This window comes from Schistocerca serialis, chromosome 2, assembly GCF_023864345.2.
Source record: "Schistocerca serialis cubense isolate TAMUIC-IGC-003099 chromosome 2, iqSchSeri2.2, whole genome shotgun sequence".
NCBI lineage: Eukaryota > Metazoa > Arthropoda > Insecta > Orthoptera > Acrididae > Schistocerca > Schistocerca serialis.
The window spans coordinates 665,532,552-665,554,985 of NC_064639.1; the positions used below are offsets into that span (position 1 = coordinate 665,532,552).

Here is a 22,434-nt window from a genome sequence, read left to right on the forward strand (position 1 = left end):
CCACCAAGGGTTTTACATTTCCAAAGAACGTATTTTAGAGTTCCATACGAAACTTGTCAAGCACAGTGTTTCCTAGTTGGACATAATAACATTGCTTGTCTCATGCAGCTTCTTAAAGAAGTCTACATGAACAAAGATAAATTACGATATATTTAAGACAGAACATCTTAAATTTGATAGTGTATTCCTTCAGTATTTGTTTCAGAATAAATACTGCAATTACTCTAAAATTGGTTCGTAAAATATCATAACGTTCTTCTGAGCTAGTTTTCCGTGCGAATTATAGATCAGTTAACTTACTGGTAAAAAGTAGACAAACATGTGGCATTCATTATTAGGCATCATTCCAGGATTTAAATTCTTATTCAGTCATCCATATTTCGGTTATCTGCAGTTTCCCTAAATTACTTCTCATAATTGCCAGAATGGTTCCTTTCAGAAAGCTACAGCCAATGTCCTTCTGAACTTGGTGGTGGTGGTGCATGATAAATGTGTATATGACGTCTAGAAGTAATTTCAACGAAATAAATTGGTGTGTGTTAAAAATTCTGCTTACCCACAGTTATATTATTTGACAGTTGCTCGCCATTAGTTACAGATATTATCAAGGTTTCAGTTAATACAGTTACCAGGGTGTCAAAATATTTACCAAATACACAAATTTCTTTATACTGATTCGACAGGAGATCCTTAGCATAAACGGTATAGCCGAAAACACTTAGTGAATTGTAATGGCAAGAATCAGTATCCTCTGCATACCAATGCAGTAATCTGAACATCTATAGTGTAGCACGATGTACATCTGTTTGGAGCAATCTCCACAACGTTGTTAGAATGCTCTAGAGATATATGGCCCAGTTGATCCATCCATACAATTTTAATAGTGTGAAGAATCAGTGAAAAATGAAACAAACCACGCGAAAAATTGGGGAAAATCATTTCACTATCTCAGAACAACACTGTTCCTCCACCACAAACCCTTCTGAAAACCTATGCAATGACTTATTGTGTGGACCTCAAGCACAAGGACCTCAAATCATGTGATCCTCGTTGAGGGATTACTATCGGGCTCAGTTTACTTTATTGTTTACCACAATGTGGACGCCAACATCACTTAATTACAGTGCCATACTCTGAGGGATTGTATACATACACAGCAGCCAACACATGCTGAAGTTCCTTGGTGTCTTTCATGTCTAAAACAGGAAACAAATCACCCACTCGAGCTTCCATCTTTTCAAGAGAATTATATCATCTTTGATTTGGTAGTCAGTCAGCATTTTTACCATTTAGTAAAATTTTATGACTTGACAAGAGCTTTAGATTCTGTGAACTGTTATCCCACGTAGAAGATTCAATGTGTTGGATAAATTGACGTAAGTTTATGGTTTTTATCTTTTCTGCTTGGCAGTTACATGTCAATTACATAGCAACAGGCACTCATAATTGGAAGTAATAAGAGTTTTGATTTTGGTCTTAAGTTGTTTATGATATACATGAATTGTTAGAAGAAATAAATTTGTTATTTTTGCAGTTGATCCTATATAGGAATAAAATAAGTGCCATTTCCCTTACAGAAATGTCTGAAACATCTGCAGATAATTCAAGCCAAAGCAAATATTATTAACTTTTTGTTAGTCTCAAAACACGCAATTCATTAATTCACTCAAACAATGAAGCATAAGAAGCAGGAACAGCCAATTTTTTGAGACAATAGACAGACCACAGTTTTAATAAAAAAAAAAAAATCGCTATTTAGAATAAATGAAGCTCCTCACTTCAGATGTGTTTTCAGTATGCACTGTTTTTTGCCCCATGGACTTTAAAAATGAAGAAGCCAGGTTAGTCTTCATGTTACTGTTTACTAATGAATTATGGAATAATTCCAAGGGTAGTGTTTTTAGAAGCGTATTTTAAGAATTCTGTTTGCAGCTACTTCTGTAACATCATACAGATGATCTATATAAGTATTTAGTATTTTGACAAATGCTTCACAAAACTCAGACATATATATTTGCTGTGAAATTCGTGAATATACATAAATTCTCAACAGGCCGGAATGTACAGAATGTCTTACGGGTAATGTGGAAGATTTTAAGACTGACTTAAAACAAATTTCTCTTTGGCAACTCCTCGTACTCCATTAAAGCGTATCTTCAGAAAAACTATTAAAATCTATTTTTGATTTTATTTTTTTATTAACATTAGTGCTGTAATGCAATAATATTTCGTAAAATAAAATCATTTCATTACATTGTACTTAAATACAGTGTAGATACTTGTCAACTTTCGTTTGTAACTAGTTTAATACAATGTGAAAGGAACGCACTCTGAAACGTGAGCACCAAAACACTGCAGAGGCACTTGAGTGCTGCATTTGAGCCGAGTGTGAATAAACAGTGTTTTTTGCAGCAGAGTGGTTCCCAAATGTGCGATCTTTAAAACTAAAAGAGAGTCCGTAGGCACTAAGAAAACTAAGAACATCCGTGAACGCTCATGAATGTAGGAATTGGTGACATTTTTAAATGAAAACAGTGATAAAGTTTGAAGTTGTATTTAGCAAACCTCCATTTGGCAAGAGCAGTACTGACGTTACAGTTTGACGTACGTAGCTATCACCCGGAAAAGCGAACTGAAGACCTGGTCAAGGCTGCACCGTCGTGTTTACATGAGAGTGACATGGAAAAGGGGCAGTGCAGCGTAGACTCAGGTACCAGCTGCCAGGCGCCACACGTCTGTACGCCAATACCCGACGTAGTCCAACAGTCATTGACCAGCGCCTTTGTATCACGATAGGCCTTGCACACTATAAGTGTCTGATTGCACGTTTCGTCTCAGTAGAGCACCGGCCACATTAATCATGATTCCTTAGTTTCTCCAAAGAATGTAATGAGAGCACTTCTCGGGTTATCAGCCGACAAGTTGAGTACTCGTCATCTTGAGGCAACGTTTTGGGTTAATGTCTAGTTGGTTTCTTTACAGCCGTTGGACTGCAGACTCTGCTGAGGGCCAAACAGAATCCATTGGCACGGCAAAGCACCTTTGTTCTGTTGGGCCCTCGACAGAGTCTGCGGTCCAGCGGCCGTAAAGGAACCAACTGGACATCAACCCAACACGTTGCCTCAAGATGACGTAGGCATTTCGTCGAAATGTTGCGATAACACAACGCCACGTCTTGGCTGATAACCCGAGAAGATTTCCTGAATAAAATTCGCTGAGGAAGCTTTCACTCGCTTTCTATAAACCGTAGACCTGCCTGTAGTGGCGCGGCACAGCATCAAAAACAAAGGTACTGTACCGTGCCCGGAGTTCTGAGACTGGGTCATCAAGGAGGCAATAGAAATAACAGTACGTGACGATGTTAGTCGTAAAAGTGGTTTCCAACTGAGCTGAGTATGGGATGCTGCGTTAGCAAGTCAGGAACGCTCTAATGTGAAATCAGAGGAAGCAGCGGGCGAAATAGGTACACCAAGGCTCGACGCTCGGACTCTTTCCGACCAGCCTCCCCTCCACCCAACCCTCCGCTCTTTGCACCGCCAGGTACGACATCTCTTCCAGAGGCATATGGCTGGCCTACCCGTTGGGCCTTCGGCAAAGAAATCTGCGATTCATCGCCTATACATGAACGAAACTGACACTACCCCGACACTTCGCCTGATGATGACGAATAGGTAACTCATTTATAAGTCGTGACAATACGACGCTACCCTCCGGCTGATAACCAGAGAAGATTTGATTAGATATTAGATATACTTTCCACAGGATTCATGGAATATAATATGGCTGTAAAATGAAGAGCGAGCAGGCGGGTCCCTACTCTGTTCACACAGCTACGTCACAAAAAATTGCACCTGCTGTTCCTCTGTGAACATTCTAAATCTGTGGGGACGGAGAGCACAGACACGCCGAGGGAGTACAGAAATTAGTAATAGGCGAAGCTTGTGCACTGATTTATTTTTCCCATAATTCATGGTGCGCCATTTGACTCTTTATTACAGTTTCAACTATATGGTCGTTTGCTCTAACCCTAGTTAGCAGGACAACCAGTAAAACAGTGATTTCTACACAGTACTGCTTATTGACCCAACTGCTGTCATTGTGTGAGCGGCCGATAAGGAGAACAGTGCTGGACGACGTGGTTCTGTGGAAGGAGGGTGTAAACACTACGGATATCTAGAGGCGACTCGTGGAAGTGTGTGGAGAGAACGCACTGTCGCGGAAAATGCTCTTGCAACAAGACAGCGCTTGTCCCCATACGAGTAGGAAAACCAAGGCTGCAGTCGCTGAAGTTGGATTTCAGATACTGCCACACCCCACCGTATTCTCATGACTCGGCCCCTTCTGACTACCACTTATTCAGGGTAATAAAAAAACTTCTGCACAGACATCATTTTGCAAACTTTCAGCAACCGCGAGCAGCTGCTCTGCAGTGGGTGCGACAGACTACAGAAAATGGTTCGAGGACGGCCTGGAGAAGTTGAAGGGGCCAAGTTAGGAGAATACGATGGCTGCGGCAGTATACTTCAGTGACGGCAGCTGTGGTTTTCCGACTCGTGTGGGAACGAGGGTTATCGTGTTGCAAGAGTACTCTCCGCGGCGGTGCACACTCTCCCCGCACTGCTACCAGTTGCCTCTGAATATCCGCAGTGTTTACACCCTCCTTCCACGGAAACCACATCGTGTAGCGCTGTCCATGCTGAATACACTCCAGTTGTCCGCTCATGTAACGACAGCAGTTGGGTAAACGGGCTGAGCTGTGCAAGGATCACACTTATACTGATTTTCCCGCCATCTACGATTAAACCAAACTATTACATACTGGAAATGTGATGACCAGTCAAATGGCGCACGATTAATGGCGGGAAAAAAGAGTAAAGTGTAAATCAATATGGAATGGTCTCGTATATCTAATGCTAGAAACGCAAACGAACGCAATCTACCTAAACTGTTGCTGACTGCCTTGTACGTCTCGTCGGGCAATTGATTCACAGACACAGGAAGCTGTAGCGTTCCTCCAGGGAAGGACAGTTTCGTCAATATAAGAGCTGCTCACTCTCCAGTTTGCAGCCAGACTGCGAGGTATGTGAGAAAAGTAATGAGACTGATTTTTTATGTAGGAAAGGTTGGTTTTTTTTATTTTCTTCTAAACAAAGTAGTTCCTTTTGGCAGCTGTACACCGGCGGAGTTGTTGTTCCCATTTTTGGGGGCATTGCTGAAAGGCTTGAACTGGTAGGACCTTTTGAGACATTTTTCCATTCCGGAAAAATCCGGTATGTCCGCTGTTGTTTTCTATCTACTTAAATGATCTTTTGGATAGGGGGGATAGCAATGTGCGGCTGTTTGCTGATGATGCTGTGGTGTACGGGAAGGTGTCGTCGTTGAGTGACTGTAGGAGGATACCAGATGAATTGGACAGGATTTGTGATTGTGTAAAGAATGGCAGCTAACTATGAATATAGATAAATGTAAATTAATGCAGACGATTAGGAAAAAGAATCCTGCAATGTTTTAATGCTCCATTAGCAGTGTACCGCTTGACACAGTCACGTCGATTAAATATTTGGGCGTAACATTGCAGAGCGATATGAAGTGGGACAAGCATGTAATGGCAGTTGTGGGGAAGGCGGATAGTCGTCTTCGGTTCATTGGTAGAATTCTGGGAAGATGTGGTTCATCTGTAAAGGAGAGCGCTTATAAAACACTAATACGACCTATTCTTGAGTACAGCTTGAGCGTTTGGGATCCCTATCAGGTCGGATTGAGGGAGGACACAGAAGCAATTCATAGGCGGGCTGCTATATTTGTTACTGGTAGGTTTGATCTTCACGCGAGTGTTACGGAAATGCTTCAGGAACTCGGGTGGGATTCTCTAGAGGAAAGGAGGCGTTCATTTCGTGAATCGCTACTGAGGAAATTTAGAGAACCAGCATTTGAGGATGACTGCAGTACAATTTTACTGCCGCCAACTTACATTTCGCGGAAAGACCACAAAGATAAGATAAGAGAGATTAGGGCTCGTACAGAGGCATATAGGCAGTCATTTTTCCCTCGTTCTGTTTGGGAGTGGAACAGGGAGAGAAGATGCTAGTTGTGGCACGAGGTACCCTCCGCCACGCACCGTATGGTGGATTGCGGAGTATGTATGTACATGTAGATGTAGAAGAAAAGAATCACAAGTGCTTAGTTCAGGTGAATAGAGGGCCGTGGAACAACAGAAATACCATTTGAGATGAAAAATTCAGTGATGGAAGTGGCTTTGTAAAACACTGGGATGACCGTTTGTCCTGAAGAAACAAGAGCACGCACGTGTTCGACGTTTCATCGGCTTTTGAAGTTCATGATCTCCCTGGGTGAGGCTCATCTTGAACGTGTTCTCGGCCTTCCGAAAATGATTTGTGCCAGCGAAATCTTGTGCTCTTGAGAAGGAATGTTCCCCATAGGCCTCTTTCAACTATTTAAAGGTCACACTCGCAAATTCCCCAAGTTTTACACAAAAGTTGCTCTAAATTCCACTGTTCCATTATGGTAACACACAACATGAAGGCAGCTTCCTGATGAAGCTCTAAAAAATCGCGTGATGGCTGTGCGGAGCTGAAACTCGGACCGAGCATCTGGAAGAGATGAACATACCGGTGTACACAAGTAGAACAACACAGCGCTGCTACGCTCGCATCGATGCCAGTCTCATTACTTTTCGAGCACACCTCGTATACTAATAATGAAATGTGACGTAACTGGGAGGCCTAGAGCGCCGCACAGTGGAGAGACGTGTGCCCGCAGCGCCGAGCCCGCCGCCGCCGCCGCAGCTGGGCAGCGCGCCGCCCGAGCACGCGCGCCACCCCACGGCGGACCGGCTGGGCGCGCTGCAGCAGCGCTACCGCCAGCACCAGGCGGCCATGCGCGCCACCACGCCCAACATCCCGCTCACCGTCGTCGAGATGAGCTCGGCCGACGACCGCGACCACGCCTCCTCCAGGGGCCGGCAGTCGCGCAGCTCCAGCTTCCAGGCGCCCGCGCACGCCTTCAAGGAGCCGCAGCTGGTCAGTACTCTGTATATTCTCTTTCCCTTAGCCTCCTATCAGCCTCCTGTCTTATCATTCCACCGGAGAACACTACAAGGAAGTACAACATGGCAGCAAACGTAACAGACTATTTACACTACTGGCCATTAAAAATACTACACCACGAAGATGACGTGCTACAGACACGAAATTTAACCGACAGGAAGAAGGTGTCGTCATATGCAAATGATTAGCTTTTCAGAGCATTCACACACGGATGCCGACGGTGGCGACACCTACAACGTGCTCACATGAGGAAAGTTTCCAACCGATTTCTCATACACAAACACCAGTTGACCGGCGTTGCCTGGTGAAACGTCGTTGTGATGCCTCGTGTAAGGAGGAGAAATGCGTACCATCACGTTTCCGGCTTGATAAAGGTCGGATTGTAGCCTACCGCGATTGCAGTTTACCGTATCGCGACATTGCTGCTCGCGTTGGTCGAGATCCAATGACTGTTAACAGAATATGGAATCGGTGGGTTCAGGAGGGTAATACGCAACGCCGTGCTGGATACCAACGGCCTCGTATCACTAGCAGTCGAGATGACAGGCACCTTATCTGCATGGCTGTAACGGATCGTGCAGCCACGTCTCGATCCCTTAGTTAACAATGGGGACGCTTGCAAGCCAACAACCATCTGCACGAACAGTTCGACGACGTTTGCAGCAGCATGGACTATCAGCTCGGAGACCACGGCTGCGGTAGCCGTAGACACTGCATCACAGACAGGAGCGCCTGCGATGGTGTACTCAACGACGAACCAGGGTGCACGAATGGCAAAACGTCATTTTTTCGGATGAATCCAGGTTCTGTTTACAGCATCACGATGGTCGCATCCGTGTTTGGTGACATCGCGGTGAACGCACATTGGATGCGTGTATTCGCTATCGCCATACTGGCATATCACCCGGCGTGATGGTATGGGGTGCCATTGGTTACACGTCTCTGTCACCTCTTGTTCCCACTGACGGAACTTTCAACTGTGGACGTTACATTTCAGATGTGTTACGACCCTTGGCTCTACCCTTCATTCGATCCCTGCGAAACCCTCCATTTCAGGAGGATAATGCACGACCGCATGTTGCAGGTCCTGTACGGGCCTTTCTGGATACAGAATGTTCGACTGCTCCCCTGGCCAGCACATTCTCCATATCTCTCACCAATTGAAAACGTCTGGTCAATGGTGGCCGAGCAACTGGCTCGTCACAATACGCCAGTCACTACTCTTGATGAACTGTGGTATCGTGTTGAAGCTGCATGGGCAGCTGTATCTGTATACGCCATCCAAGCTCTGTTTGACTGAATGCCCAGGCGCATCAAGGCCGTTATTACCGCCAGAGGTGGTTGTTCTGGGTACTGATTTCTCAGGATCTATGCACCCAAATTGCATGAAAATGTAATAACATGTCAGTTCTAGTATAATATATTTGTCCAATGAATACCCGTTTATCATCTGCATTTCTTCTTGGTGTAGTAATTTTAATGGCCAGTAGTGTACTATTGATACTTTCTTATGTGTCCTGTGCACCTAGGTAAACGATGTATAATAATTTTATAAATAGGTAGACCTACATAAGATCCCTAGAGTAGGGTAATTGTAAGAACTATTTGTACACGGTCCACTCACATTAATGTGACCGCCGCCTATATTCGACGTCGAACTGCTATAACCACTCACAGACGTTAGGTGTCAGCGGCGGGTATGCAAAACGTGTCGGGGGACGCGGAAAACAGTGCAGCCGCCGTCGTTATGTGGAAGTGGAGCGATTTATCTGACGTTCGGAAGAGCATGAACAAAGGTTTTTTGGCCAAGGGTGGAAGCATTTCCGAAACGGCTAACTGTTCGTCTCCCGCCATGGTTAAAGTATATTATGCACAGAAAAAAAGTGTTATCCGAAACTGGGGCCAAGGCAACTGGGGTGCACCTGACCAGATGAACCACGGGGCTACCAACAGCGTCTTCTCAACGACCATTCAATGAACATTGCTCTTTATAGGCCTCCACAGCAGGCGCCTTGTTCGTGCATCCAAATCGACTGCTGTCCATCAGCGACAAAGAACGGAAATTTGCACGCTAGTATCACAACTGGACGTCCGCTGGGGGCCGACAGGACGCCTTTTCAGATGAATCACGTTTTATGACCAGTCGAACAGATGGCCGTTGGTTTCTATGGCCCCGTAACAATCGTCGGAAGAGTACAGGCCGGAGGAGGGAGTGTTGTGGTCTGGAGAATATATTCGTGCCATTCCCTGGATGCTCTCGTCATTCTAGAGGGCACAATGGATCAACACAAGCATACATCTCTCCTCGGGGACCACATCCATCCCTACGCGCAGTTTGTTTTTCCTTGGCCAGATGACAGTTACCAGCAGGACAAAGCGACATTTCACAGTGTACGTGCGTTGTTAGAAGAGCTCTAGGATGACTTTGCCGCAGACTCCACGGATTTAAACCCAGTCGAGAATCTGTTGGACCACCTCGATAGGGCTGTTGGCGCCACGGATCCTCAGCCTTGAAACATAGTGCAGCTCACCATGGCTCTGGAGTCGGCATGGTTCCAGATCCCTCTCGGTACCTTCCAGAACATCACTGATTCTGTTCTCACAGCAGTCTGCATTGAAAAAGTGGTAGTTCACGCTTTCGACAGTTGGTGACATTAATGTGACTGGACAGTGTATAAGTTCATCATATAAAATATTAGTCACCCTCTATAAAACAGCACATTGGCCGATTTGGAGCGCAGCAGATGGTGTAGAACTGGTAAAAAGTAGCCCAGCTCTGTCGTTAGTGATGGCAGTGAACTGGTACATGTGGCCTAACTCAGCCGTGGTAATTCGTGGCAGTGAAGTGATGTCTGTACTAGACACTTTTAATGGTATCAGTGTAGTAAGTTGTGGAGACGTGACGAAATGGTAGGAAGGAGCTGTCGTGATTTGAAACTTACTGTTGGATTAAATTTGTGTGCCGGACAAGGAATCGAAGACCTTCGGCTTTCGCGGGCCAGTTCATTACCAACTGCGCTATCCAAGCACGACTCACGACATGACCTTACAGCTTTATTTCATCAAGTACCTCATATCCTACCTGTCAAGCCGGGGTGTGCGTCACGCTTAAATAGCTCAGTCGATAGATCACTTGCTCGCGAAATGAAAAGGTCCCAGGTTCGAGTACTGGCCCGGTACAAGTTTTAATCTGGAAAGAATTTTCGAGAACAGTGATCCTAAAAGGATCCTACCAGGCGGAGACTGGAGGTGAGTGTCACGCCGTGTCAGTGACAATCAGTTTCAAACTCTACAGGAATTGCTACACTCATTAGAGGCCGGCCGCGGTGGTCTAGCGGTTCTGGCGCTGCAGTCCGGAACCGCGGGACTGCTACGGTCGCAGGTTCGAATCCTGCCTCGGGCATGGGTGTGTGTGATGTCCTTAGGTTAGTTAGGTTTAAGTAGTTCTAAGTTCTAGGGGACTTATGACCTAAGATGTTGAGTCCCATAGTGCTCAGAGCCATTTGAACCATTTGAACTCATTAGAGTTGCGATCTTCCAAAACTATAGGTCACTAGTTTTGGTACAGTATATAAATAACGTACTGAATGGTAGGATTACATGTAGACCGGTAGTACTGGTAATATTGGTAGGTAGTAAAACATAAGTGAAAGTGCGAGAGAGAAACTGGGGACCGACGACTTCTGTTTGTCTGTTTTGCACATACTTAGAATCGCACATCGTTTAATGTTAAAAAAATTAGTAGATCGTATAATTTCTGCGCTTTTATGTAATCAAAGCAATTGCCTTTGATGCAAGTACAGTTGACATGCACAAACATAAAAATATCTACATAATTATTGCTGGTTTGTACTCAAGATCAAAGGCAAGAGTTTCCTGTTATTATGATAAGTGTGGAAGTTGTTTATGAATAAAGGAACCATGTTATATATAAGCTCGATGAAATTTTGAAGCGATGTTTGATATGTTTATTTTTTTAAATTTTACCTTTTTTTGAGAAACTGCGTTTTCTAGCGCTATATAGTTAATCGGTATTTTTTTACTACAATATCTCTCTATTTCACGTTACAAGTTAATAATTTTCGTCGGTCGTCGTAATTTAATTTATTATTTGCTACAGAAATCGATTGGTAATGGTGATTGTTGCCGACTTACGTGGTGGGCCTTAATCAAAATGATATTTCATTCAATTTTGATTTACAATTAAATGCTTTTGTGAAGTTGTCTCTTTTTTAAATAATATTAATCTTCAGTGGAAATTATTTATTACGTTAATGGACATAAGACTCGCTGAATCTTAAAACATGATCATATAAGTTGAACAATGGAATAAACTTTTGATATTAATTTCCTTGGCTAGTCAGTTCACTTTAAAGCAAAAAATCTTTAGTTATTAATTACAATTGCGGCCCACACACGCGCGAGAATATTTTTTCTTACCTCCGTTAAACATTGCATTGTAGTCGGAGTCCTGGCTCTGGCTCTCGGCTGTTGTACTGAAAATAAGAATCTTAAAGCTACATATTTTCTGCAACGTCGGGCGGCTGTGGAGAAAAATGTATATTATGTTAACAGCGGGCGAGTTTTTCGCTTCCGCTAATTTTTATAAGTTAATATCGCCACGTAATGGCGTCGTTGGCTGCATCGGCTGCTGCGATTTTTTCACTGTAAATTACTCGAATGCAGGTTAATTCAAGGAAGACGGACATGAAATCGGGATCACCTCTTACAAATTAAAAGTGAACAATAATATTAAATCAATATATTATCTGCTTAATCAGTACAAATATGCTTACATTTGCCAGCACTCGCAAGATGTCCGTCTACACGCAACCAAGACAAGAGAAGTCAAGACGACTAAAAAATTAACAAAAGATCGTATCTTATCGTCTCTTTAGATCATTTTGTTTCGAGTGCTCTGTATATTTCTTTGCCCTGGAAACTTACACAGAGAAATTATTACAATTTTTAAATGTCTCTTCTTTATAAATACTGTTTTTAAGTCGTTTCTTAGTATTTCTTTGGGGACGGTATAATATTAACGATTTTCGAATAAAACCTGATTTTAAACATTGGCAATTTCAACGCTACTCTAAATACAATAGGAGGATAACTATGCAGACAAAAATGTTCTATATGTTATACAGCCCTACATATATCCTCCCTCGGTTTCTAAACCGTTCACCACTTCCGGTTTCTGGGTTCTAGGGTAATCTAGTAAGACACTGACGGCATGCACAAGCAAATAGATCAAAATACTTAGACCGATAGATATGCGAGACACCTAACAAACAGGTAAAGCGTGTGCGGCCGTACCTGGAAACCTCCCAGGAGAACTGCCGTAGTCTATGTTTGCTTGTAACCTACGGTAGTTACACACTGTAACTGTCACTGAATTCAGATCTATCGCAATCCATTTCGAACGAACACTGCGAAGGGGACTGCATGCAAAGGACATGTAGAGTTCTAGAAAGTCGTTGCTCAAAGCGACACGTAATGCTGCACGTCTTCAGTGAGTCAGACAACACAGAAACTTTACAGTAGTTGACCAGATGCGTCTTGTGCTGTTCGATGGATCACGAGTTTGTTTCTTTTCAAATACTGCAAGACATGGAGTGCACCGAGCGCCCAGTGATAAATCACAATGTCTAGAGGAAGTAGGTAAGACCAAAGATTGTATCGTGATTTTCAGGAATGTTTTTGGCAATATGACCTGAATGCTCTCATACAGGTCACCGTGAGCATGAACCACTATGTTTATTTCATCATTCTCGGTGGTCAAGTGTTGCCGTCTATTGATGATGAGCATGCTCTGCACACTATTGTCTTCCAAGATGACGGTAGCCGTTTTCACGGGGCTTTACGCATATGTTCCTGATTTCCTCGAACTCTGAGACACCCTATCGGAAAGACAAGGGTAGATGTTATGTGGCATTAGAGTGAAGTTTACCAACGGTGACTATTTTTTTTTTTTTTTTTTTTTTTTTTTTTTTTTTTTTTTTTTTTTTTTTTTTTTTTGTTCGGTGTGCTTATATGATACTACTCCCCATTGAGCCTTAAATTTTAGTTCATTCAATTCACATTTGTTGACCTTAACTTACAAACAACGCTGTATAGTCCCCATACAGAAGGTACGCACCAGGAACAACCTCGTCCGCAAGTTGACAAACACGACATGGAGAGCGCACTACAACGCCCTTCACACATCCGCCCTTCCTCTGTGTCGCCGGCCGAAGTGGCCGTGCGGTTAAAGGCGCTGCAGTCTGGAACCGCAAGGCCGCTACGGTCGCAGGTTCGAATCCTGCCTCGGGCATGGATGTTTTGATGTCCTTAGGTTAGTTAGGCTTAACTAGTTCTAAGTTCTAGGGGACTAATGACCTCAGCAGTTGAGTCCCATAGTGCTCAGAGCCATTTGAACCATTCCTCTGTGTTTCTCTGCTGCAGAATACGCCGCTACGGCCTGGAGGAAGTCCGCAAAAAATGGTTCAAACGGCTCTGAACACTATGGGACTTAACTGCTGCGGTCATCAGTCCCCTAGAACTTAGAACTACTTAAACCTAACTATCCTAAGGACATCACACACATCCATGCCCGAGGCAGGATTCGAACCTGCGACCGTAGCGGTCGCGCGGTTCCAGAGTGTAGCGCCTAGAACCGCTCGGCCACTCCGGCCGGCCAGGAAGTCGGCACATTCTAATCAAGTTATTGTGTCTCTTCGTTACAAAGGCAGCATATCAGGGTTCCCAAAAGCCCGGGTACTTTCAAAAAACTCAACCCAGTAGCTAAAATTGGGTTCTTATGGGTTTTATTGTTCTTTTTTTTTTTTTTAGTTTTTCATATTGACGGTTAACTAGTCCAGTTTAAATTCCTATGATTAATTTATTAAAAACACTAACTCATTCTGACAACTACTTTCTTAATGTTTCTTTCCTTGTCCTGTCAGCGCTGCGTCCATTGAGAGAACCTTCTCCACCTACCGATTTGTTTGGTCATTATTAGGAAATAATTTAGGAGATAAAAGACCCGAGAAATTAGTGAAGGTCTATAAATTTCTGCACGCTTCCAAAAGATAGCAAATTTTTGCAGTCATTACAGTTCTACATCAAGTTGAAGTTTGTTTTTAGAACTGTAAATGTTGTTTATCTGTGTTTCTTAAATTACAAGAAACGTTAAAACGCAATATTGATAAATTATATTCTTGTGACAGTAAATAGTTGCACTCAGTAAATTTGATGGTTTTTTTTAATAAGTGTAAGCTAACTACTTAACATTATGTATGTTCTGTATGTTAATTAATTTTTTTTAATTAAATATAGCTAGGTTTCATTGAGCTTTTTGGTGGATTTATTTATTTTTTTAAAGCGCATGGGCTTTTTTGGATCGGTTAAATTATGACAATCATGCAGCGCAGTCACAGGGAGCCGAAGACCAACACCAATCAATAAGATCTTTACACTCTTGGCAGTAGCACCTCCAGATGTAAGAAAACAGGTAGCAGCAGAGACTAAAGAGATGACGCAAGGGATAGATCCAGTGCATGCGGTCGCGCGGTTCCAGACTGTAGCGCCTAGAACCGCTCGGCCACCTCGGCCGGCCATAGTTAATACACTGGCGGAGCAAAAAAACACAACACCAAAAATAATTAACGTAGAATAATTAAATTTCGGGGATCCGTATGTCTAGGAAACATATTTAAGTGATTAACATTGCAAGATCACAGGTTGTTGTCAACGCGAGATCAACCATTGCAAATGAGAAATACTGGTACATTAATAAGCGGTGTAGCCGCCAGAATGTTTAATGCAAGCATGCAAACGTGCATGCATTGTGTTATAGAGATGACGGACGACAGCTTCTGGGATGGAGTTCCACGCCTGTTACACACTGTCGGTCAATACAGGGACGGTTAATGTTATTTGTGGATGACGCTGGAGTTGTGGTCTTTTTATGTCCTATATGAGCTCCATTGGAGACAGATTCGGTGACCGAGCAAGCCAATGTAACATGCCAACACTCTGGAGAGTATGTTGGGTTACAACAGCGGTATGTGGGCGAGCGTTATCCTGTTGGAAAACAACCAGTGGAATGCTGCTCACGAATAGCAGTTTAACAGGTCGAATCACCAGACTGACGTACAAATTTGCAGTTATGGTGCGTGGGATAACCACGAAAGGCCTCCTGCTGTCATACGATATCGCACAATACACCAAAACTCCAGGTGTAGGTTCAGTGTGCTTTGCACGCAAACGGGTTGGTTGCAGGCCCTCAACGGGCCTCCTAACCAACACACGGCCGTCATTGGCATCGTGGCAGAACCAACATTCAAAATACAACAGACTTCCACCCTAGCCTCCCATGAGCTCTCGCTTCACAGCACAGAAGTCGCAAATGGCTATGGTTTTGGTTGAGTGGAATGCACGCTACAGGGCATCTGGCTCGAATTTGTCCTTGAAGTAACAGATCGTTGTACCACTGTGGTGCCAACTACTGCTCATACTGCTGCTGTAGATGCAGTACGGTGCGCCAGAGCCGACCTAACACGATGGCCTTCCCTCTCGGTGGTGCCACGTGGCCGTCCGGAGTCCTGTCTTCCTGCGAGCGAACATTCCCGTGACCACCGCTGCCAGCAGTCATGTACAGTGGCTACATTCCTGCCAAGTCTTCCTGCAGTATCGCTGAAGGAACATCGAGCATTTCCTAGTCCTATTACACGAACTCGTTCAAACTCAGTGAGGTGTTGATAACGGCGGTTTTGTAGCTCTGAGGGCATTATTGACTAACATCAAGTCACCACGTCCTATCTCAAATGTACCTAACGCTCATGACTGTTTTTATTTATTTAATCGTTTGGCGCTTTTATACAGTATACAGTTGATATAAGGAAAATGATTTTATACAATATACATATGATATAAGACAAGATTAAACCTTAAAGTCCGTATTTTACAACCAGTTAATTAAGCTGCGTGTGAGAGTGAACAAGTCATCGGGAATTCTAGGGTATGAATGAAGTGGACAGCATTGGACTAAATGTTCAATTGTCTGTTCTTCTTGATTACATTTACCCATTGGTGAACTGATCCAGTGCCATTTGTACCTGAAGTAGCTACAACAACCATGTCCAGTCCTTAACCTGTTGAGGCAGCACCAAAGTTTCCTCGGTAGGTCAAAACCTTTCGGCTCCTTTGTGGGATCAAGGTGATGGGCTCTTGTTCCCATTGTTTTTGTTGACCATTCATGCTTTCAGCTTTCATTTAGATCAAAACCATCCGTGATGAGTTGTCCTGCACTAACACTTGCTGGTCTTCTTGATGACAATCGTTGCTGTGGCGGATGACAGAATTCCTGGTGGAGTGGTAGAGAAGGTGATGCAGAGATTTTCTTGGCCTCCCTCAGTAGAGCTTGTTTCCACCTCAAGTGAGGAGGAGGGATTTGACTCAGTACATGTCACAACATGTATTTAAAGGAAATCTGATTTGCGTCCTCACACTCACAGTAGCGCTACTAGCGCCACTATTCTTCGTCTGGCGCGAAATTGGAATAGACATCATCTGTCAGATGTAGAAACACGCCTACCAACTTTCGCTTGAGTCTCACAACTACTTCTTTCCATCAGTGTATTACGTTGTAGTTTTTGGACTGTGTTAGATAATACTGTTTTTTGGACTGGTACAAATAACTAAAGTCGCTATTGGAACGCAAGGGGAGATGTTCGGGCAATTGTACTAGGAAAGTGGGTCTCAGAGTGCAGAGTATGTAGCTGCTTTGGTTTTTCCTCAGCCACCGAGCCGGGACAGCGGGTACCCGGAGTGGGAGCCGGACCAGCCGTGGGGGCGCAACCGCTCGTCGAGCGTGTCGGGCTCAGAGGCGTCGCCCCGCGGCCTCGGCGCCGCCCACGGCCACGGCCACGGCCAGCTGCGCGACGTGTCGGGCTTCGCGACGACCGCCCGCAGCCCGCGGCGCGCCTCCGGGCTGCACTCGCCGCCCGCGCCGCCCACGCCGCCGGACGGCCGCCGCGCCAACGGCTTCTTCGGCCGCAGCCTCGTCTCCAGCTCCTCCGTGTCGGACCTGCAGGGCATGGCCAGCCCGCTGCCGCACCAGCACCCGCCAGCTTTCCATACCATGCACCAGGTGAGGCACTCCTCTGCCCTTTGCCACTCCATTCCGCTTACTGCAAGAGCCGCACGTGATAGGGCATCTTCGGAACCTACTATTCTAGCTACGAAGAGCAGAGGAACTACTTTTCCTGGTGGTACATAATGTTAATAGCTAATCAAACTTCCTGGCAGATCAAATCTGTGTGCCGGACCGAGACTCGAATTCGGAACCTTTGCCTGTCGTGGGAAGGTAGAGCACTTGCCCAGGAAGGCGAAGGTCCCGAGTTCGAGTCTCGGTCAGGCACACAGTTTTAATCTTCCAGGAAGTTTCGTAACAGCGCACACTCCGCTGCAACGTGAAAATCTCGTTCTGGAAACATCTCCCAGGCTGTGGCTAAGCCATCTCTCCGCAATATCCTTTCTTCCAGGAGTGCTAGTTCAGCAAGGTTCGCAGGAGAGCTTCTGTGAAGTTTGGAAGGTAGGAGACGGTACTGGCGGAAGTAAAGCTGTGAGTACGGGGCGTGAGTCGAGATTGGGTAGTTCAGATAGTAGAGCACTTTCCCACTAAAGGCAAAGGTCCCGAGTTCGAGTCTCGGTCTGGCACACAGTTTTAATCTGCCAGGAAGTTTCATATCAGCGCACACTCCGCTGCAGAGTGAAAATCCCATTCTTTAGTAGCTAATCCATCACGTCTTCACCAAGGCTGCAGGCTTCAAAGAAACCAACCAGAGACCGAGCTTTAGGCGCCCATTACCTGCTGCTTAATCTAGCGAATTATACAAACAACGCCTGAAAAAAAAACAAAAAAAACTGAAACATCCTGAGGACGTGGTCGGATGTCAAGGTAACACATACACAACGCTGGCTGGTATGTAAGTGACTGGAGTGGCAATTCTCTGCAATAGGTAGTATGGCCGCCAGAGTCCATTATTGTTGTTTGTGTTTAATATTGTTAACAGGCCTGGTAAGGCATGTAAGTGCCTTGAACAGCGTCAGATGCTGAGTGATCACTATGCAGGACACGGAGATACCGCGTATTCGTACGAGACAGCGTTATCAGCTCCTAACACAGTTTTAAATGGGCCTCGCCGTCAGTCTCTGTTTGGTAGTCTGGTCAAAATGTGCTGTTTTCAGATTTACGCGGCATTCGGATCTGACAGTATCCGATGTTGCAATGCATGGGGATGTGAGGGCAGGCATACTCGTCGTCAAGGTTCCAGTCGACCAAGTCTGACAAGAGATGATCGCCGTACTGTCCACCAAGTACAAATGGTTCAAATGGCTCTGAGCACTGTGGGACTTAACATTTGGGGTCATCATTCCCTTAGAACATAGAACTACTTAAACCTAACTAACCTAAGGACATCACACACATCCATGCCCGAGGCAGCATTCGAACCTGCGACCGTAGCAGCGGCACGGTTCCGATCCGAAGTGCCTAGAACCGCGCGGTCACATGAGCCGGCGTCCACCAAGTACACTGTAGCCCTTTCACTTTTGCTCCTGCCACTCGAGAACAAGTAATGGACTCCCTGCAACATTCTATGTCATCCCGTAACATTCGTCGGACGGGGGAGTTACCATCCCATACGTAGGATGCTGTTGAAATGAAATGAAATGAAATGTCGTGTGGCTAGGGCCTCCCGTCGGGTAGACCGTTCGCCTGGTGCAGGTCTTTCGATTTGACGCCACTTCGCCGACCTGCGCGTCGATGGGGATGAAATGATGATGATTAGGACAACACAACACCCAGTCCCTGAGCGGAGAAAATCTCCGACCCAGCCGGGAATCGAACCCGGGATTGACAGTCTGTCACGCTGACCACTCAGCTACCGGGGGCGGACAGGATGCTGTTAACAACACAACACAAACGGCTGCGCCTGGAGTCGTCCCGTAAGCGGGAAGCAGGGGCTGCTGATGAATGACATCGCACTGTATTCAGCGCCAGCTCGCAGTCACACACTACCCCAGATCACCATCGTCGGCGAATGTGGCTGCGACTTGAGTAGAAGTCATTTTTTTCCAATGGTTCTTAGAGGCGCAGCGCTGTTATCCTGCCGTCACAGTGTTGAGAGCATCGGGTACTATTTGAGGTAATGGCAGGTAGTGACTGGTGAGGCGGAGGATGGGAGGGGGGGGGGGGGGGGGTAGGGGACCTCTGATGACCCAACGATATGTCATGGATGAACTGTCAGCGTGATTCGGAGGTACTCTCATGGCCGGAAAGAGCACCAGCTCAGTTTCCGATAGCATATGTGTGGAACCAGGTCGGACGTCGTCACAGTGCCATCATTACAGGATATCGAGATTAAGTTACAACATTTGTGGGCCACTTTTCCTCAGGAGAGTATACAACGAATGTAAATACAGAAAACTGCAACCAGTCACTTTTTTGAATAATTATTTATTATTCCTTCTCCAGTTTTCGAAGCTTTTCAGGTTCATCTTCAGATGGATTCTGGAAGTTTCATCATCATTTCTGGTAAAATGCTGTGTGCTGGCTTGTGACAGTGTGGGCGGCATTTTTCCGTTAGTGTTCATCTGTCTGCTTCCATTTTTATGGCCATTTGGTATATCACTTCTCACACATTTTTATGGCCATTTGGTATATCACTTCTCACACTTTTACACAATCTATCTGTGACCTCGAGACTTTGCCAGCATTCAGCATGTGCTATACAACGGTTTTGTGACACTCTTACTTACAGAATCAATCCATGCATCCAGGCCAAAGGGTGTGCAACGGCATACTAATAAAGGGCTCATCACGCCAAGTTCTTTGTAAATTTGCCTCGATTTATATAATTGCGTAGGCTTCCACGGCCAGAGTTAGTCGACATTAAAGTTTTCTGGGTATGGTACTGCATCATAATGTACAAAACTGCTGCTGCTCGAGAGAAAAAAAACAACGTTTGGGCCACAGTTGCAGCGGCCATCTTCTGGGTCTACTGTTGCGCCCCCCTTCCAGGTGCTCAACTTTTTGTTGTCAGGCAGTGTCTATCCAAAGTTAAACTAGTTGAATATCAAAATATAAGAAGTCTCGAGCAAGAAACTGAAGTCAGCTGCAATCAAAGCCACTAAGAATTACAGATCAACGAGTTGTAACGACCGATGCAGATCGACTAACATTACTAGGACTTATATGAAGATCAAGACGTCACCTTTCGAACGATCCGAGTAATCACGTGTCTGCTGAGGAACATCCTCAAAGAAAGAAAATTACTGCATTTTAGGAAGACCTGATGATGTAACATTTGGCAGAGTAAATCATTAATACTACGATTCTAGTAATATAGTCTACAGTTATAGTGGGCAGTTATGCTTTGTTTTTGTTGGATGGGTGATTACAGATTCTGAGTGCGCCCACGAAAATCTGCGAAGCTTTGGTTTAGCGCCAAAATAAACTCAATGACAGCTCTCTACTTGGAACGCACCTCCGTTGCAGTCCCCATTTTGCACACTACGTACAGCGCCGCCACCTATCGGAACTTCATGAAACTATAGGGGCTGAAGCGGGAATATTCCAAGTTGTCCCACATCAAATTCCGTATTTTTTTCAACCGAAACTGGCCGTGAAAAGCCGGCCGGAGTGGCCGAGCGGTTCTAGGCGCTACAGCCTGGAACCGCGCGACCGCTACGGTCGCAGATTCGAATCCTGCCTCGGGCATCGATGTGTGTGATGTCCTTAGGTTAGTTAGGTTTAAGGGGGGGTAGGACGTCGAACTAGCCGACTTGGAGCACGGGAGGCACCACAAGACATTTTAATTTGCACTGTCTATAGTTTTACAAATAAATTCATAAAACTTTATCAACACGACTAGGAAGGATTCAGGATTCAAACTCATAGCAATGTAAGTTCAAAAGTATAAAAAAATATATTTTTTTTTTTTTACGTGTGAAATTTCATCATTTTTTTCACTTATTATTGGTTGCATTCGTTGCTAGAGGTACACTTTTCTTCACAAGTAAGAGAGATTCTTCTATGAATTTTGCACAGCATTCAACCCATATTTACATGTGTATGAAACTCTAGAATTTTGCAATCTATTAAAAACTGTGCAAAAAAATTGAGATAATTAACCATAAAATTTGAGTTTTTTCTAAACGGAAGTTTAAAATGTAACAGCTCATTCATTTTTTCATTAATTAAATAAATTCTAGAGTTTCATACACCTGTAAGTATGGTTTGTATGCTGTGCAAAATTCATCGAAGAATCTCTCTTACTTGTGAAGAAAAGTGTACCTATAGCAACGAATGCAGCCAATAGTAAGTGAAAAAAGTTGATGAAATTTCACGCGTAAAAAAAATTATTTTTTTATACTTTTGAACTTACATTGCTATGAGTTTGAATCCTGAATCCTTCCTGGTCGTGTTGATAAAGTTTTATGAATTTATTTGTAAAACTATAGACAGTGCAGATTAAAATGTCGTGTGGTGCCTCTCCTGCTCCAAGTTGGCCCGTTTGACGTCCTACCCTCCTTAATTATTTCTAAGTTCTAGGGGACTGATGACCTCAGAAGTTAAGTCCCATAGTGCTCAGAGCCATTTTTTTGGCCGAGAAAAAATGTGACGTGTTACTTATTGTGGTGTGCATACTGTAAGACCTTCCGTACACACACCATCAGATTATTTGACTTGTCGCTCTAACGCAGTAGACAAGTGTCAGCAATATGTCTCATGCTCTTATTGTGGCATGTTTATCTTCTGCCGTTAGGTCAGGTGATAGAAATGCCACTTGCACGCTTAGAGTAGCAGATTGACAGTGATCAACTTTAACCAGAACATGATTAATTTTCACACACATTTATTAAAATAATAAAAAACATAGACATTATGTAACTTCATTCTGGATGCTGTTTAAAACTGACAATCTGAAGTTCCTTTGGTCTTGGTACGTTAATCAAATGGTTCAAATGGCTCTGAGCACTATGGGACTCAACTGCTGTGGTCATAAGTCCCCTAGAACTTAGAACTACTTAAACCTAACTAACCTAAGGACAGCACACAACACCCAGCCATCACGAGGCAGAGAAAATCCCTGACCCCGCCGGGAATCGAACCCGGGAACCCGGGCGTGGGAAGCGAGAACGCTACCGGGTACGTTAATCTTATACTCACATATCTCTGATACTTGACAAAGTGTCTGTACATTTATCTTCATGGCTATGTACAGGAATATGATAATCTTATTAGGCGCAGACTGAAACTTGACTGCAGACTAATGCAGACTAACAAATCTGAGGTCTGTACACTTGTTATAATACCTCG

General features: G+C 44.5%; 1 protein-coding gene across 1 annotated transcript in view; it reads left to right on the forward strand.

Moving 5' to 3' along the window:
- LOC126456317 (E3 ubiquitin-protein ligase lubel) overlaps window positions 1-22,434 on the forward strand; it is a 464,483-nt gene that overhangs the window by 247,921 nt on the left and 194,128 nt on the right. Inside the window, exons 7-8 of the mRNA XM_050092068.1 lie at window positions 6,781-7,040; window positions 16,849-17,199. Coding sequence (XP_049948025.1) covers window positions 6,781-7,040; window positions 16,849-17,199 — 611 coding nt within the window. The remainder of the gene's footprint in view (window positions 1-6,780; window positions 7,041-16,848; window positions 17,200-22,434) is intronic.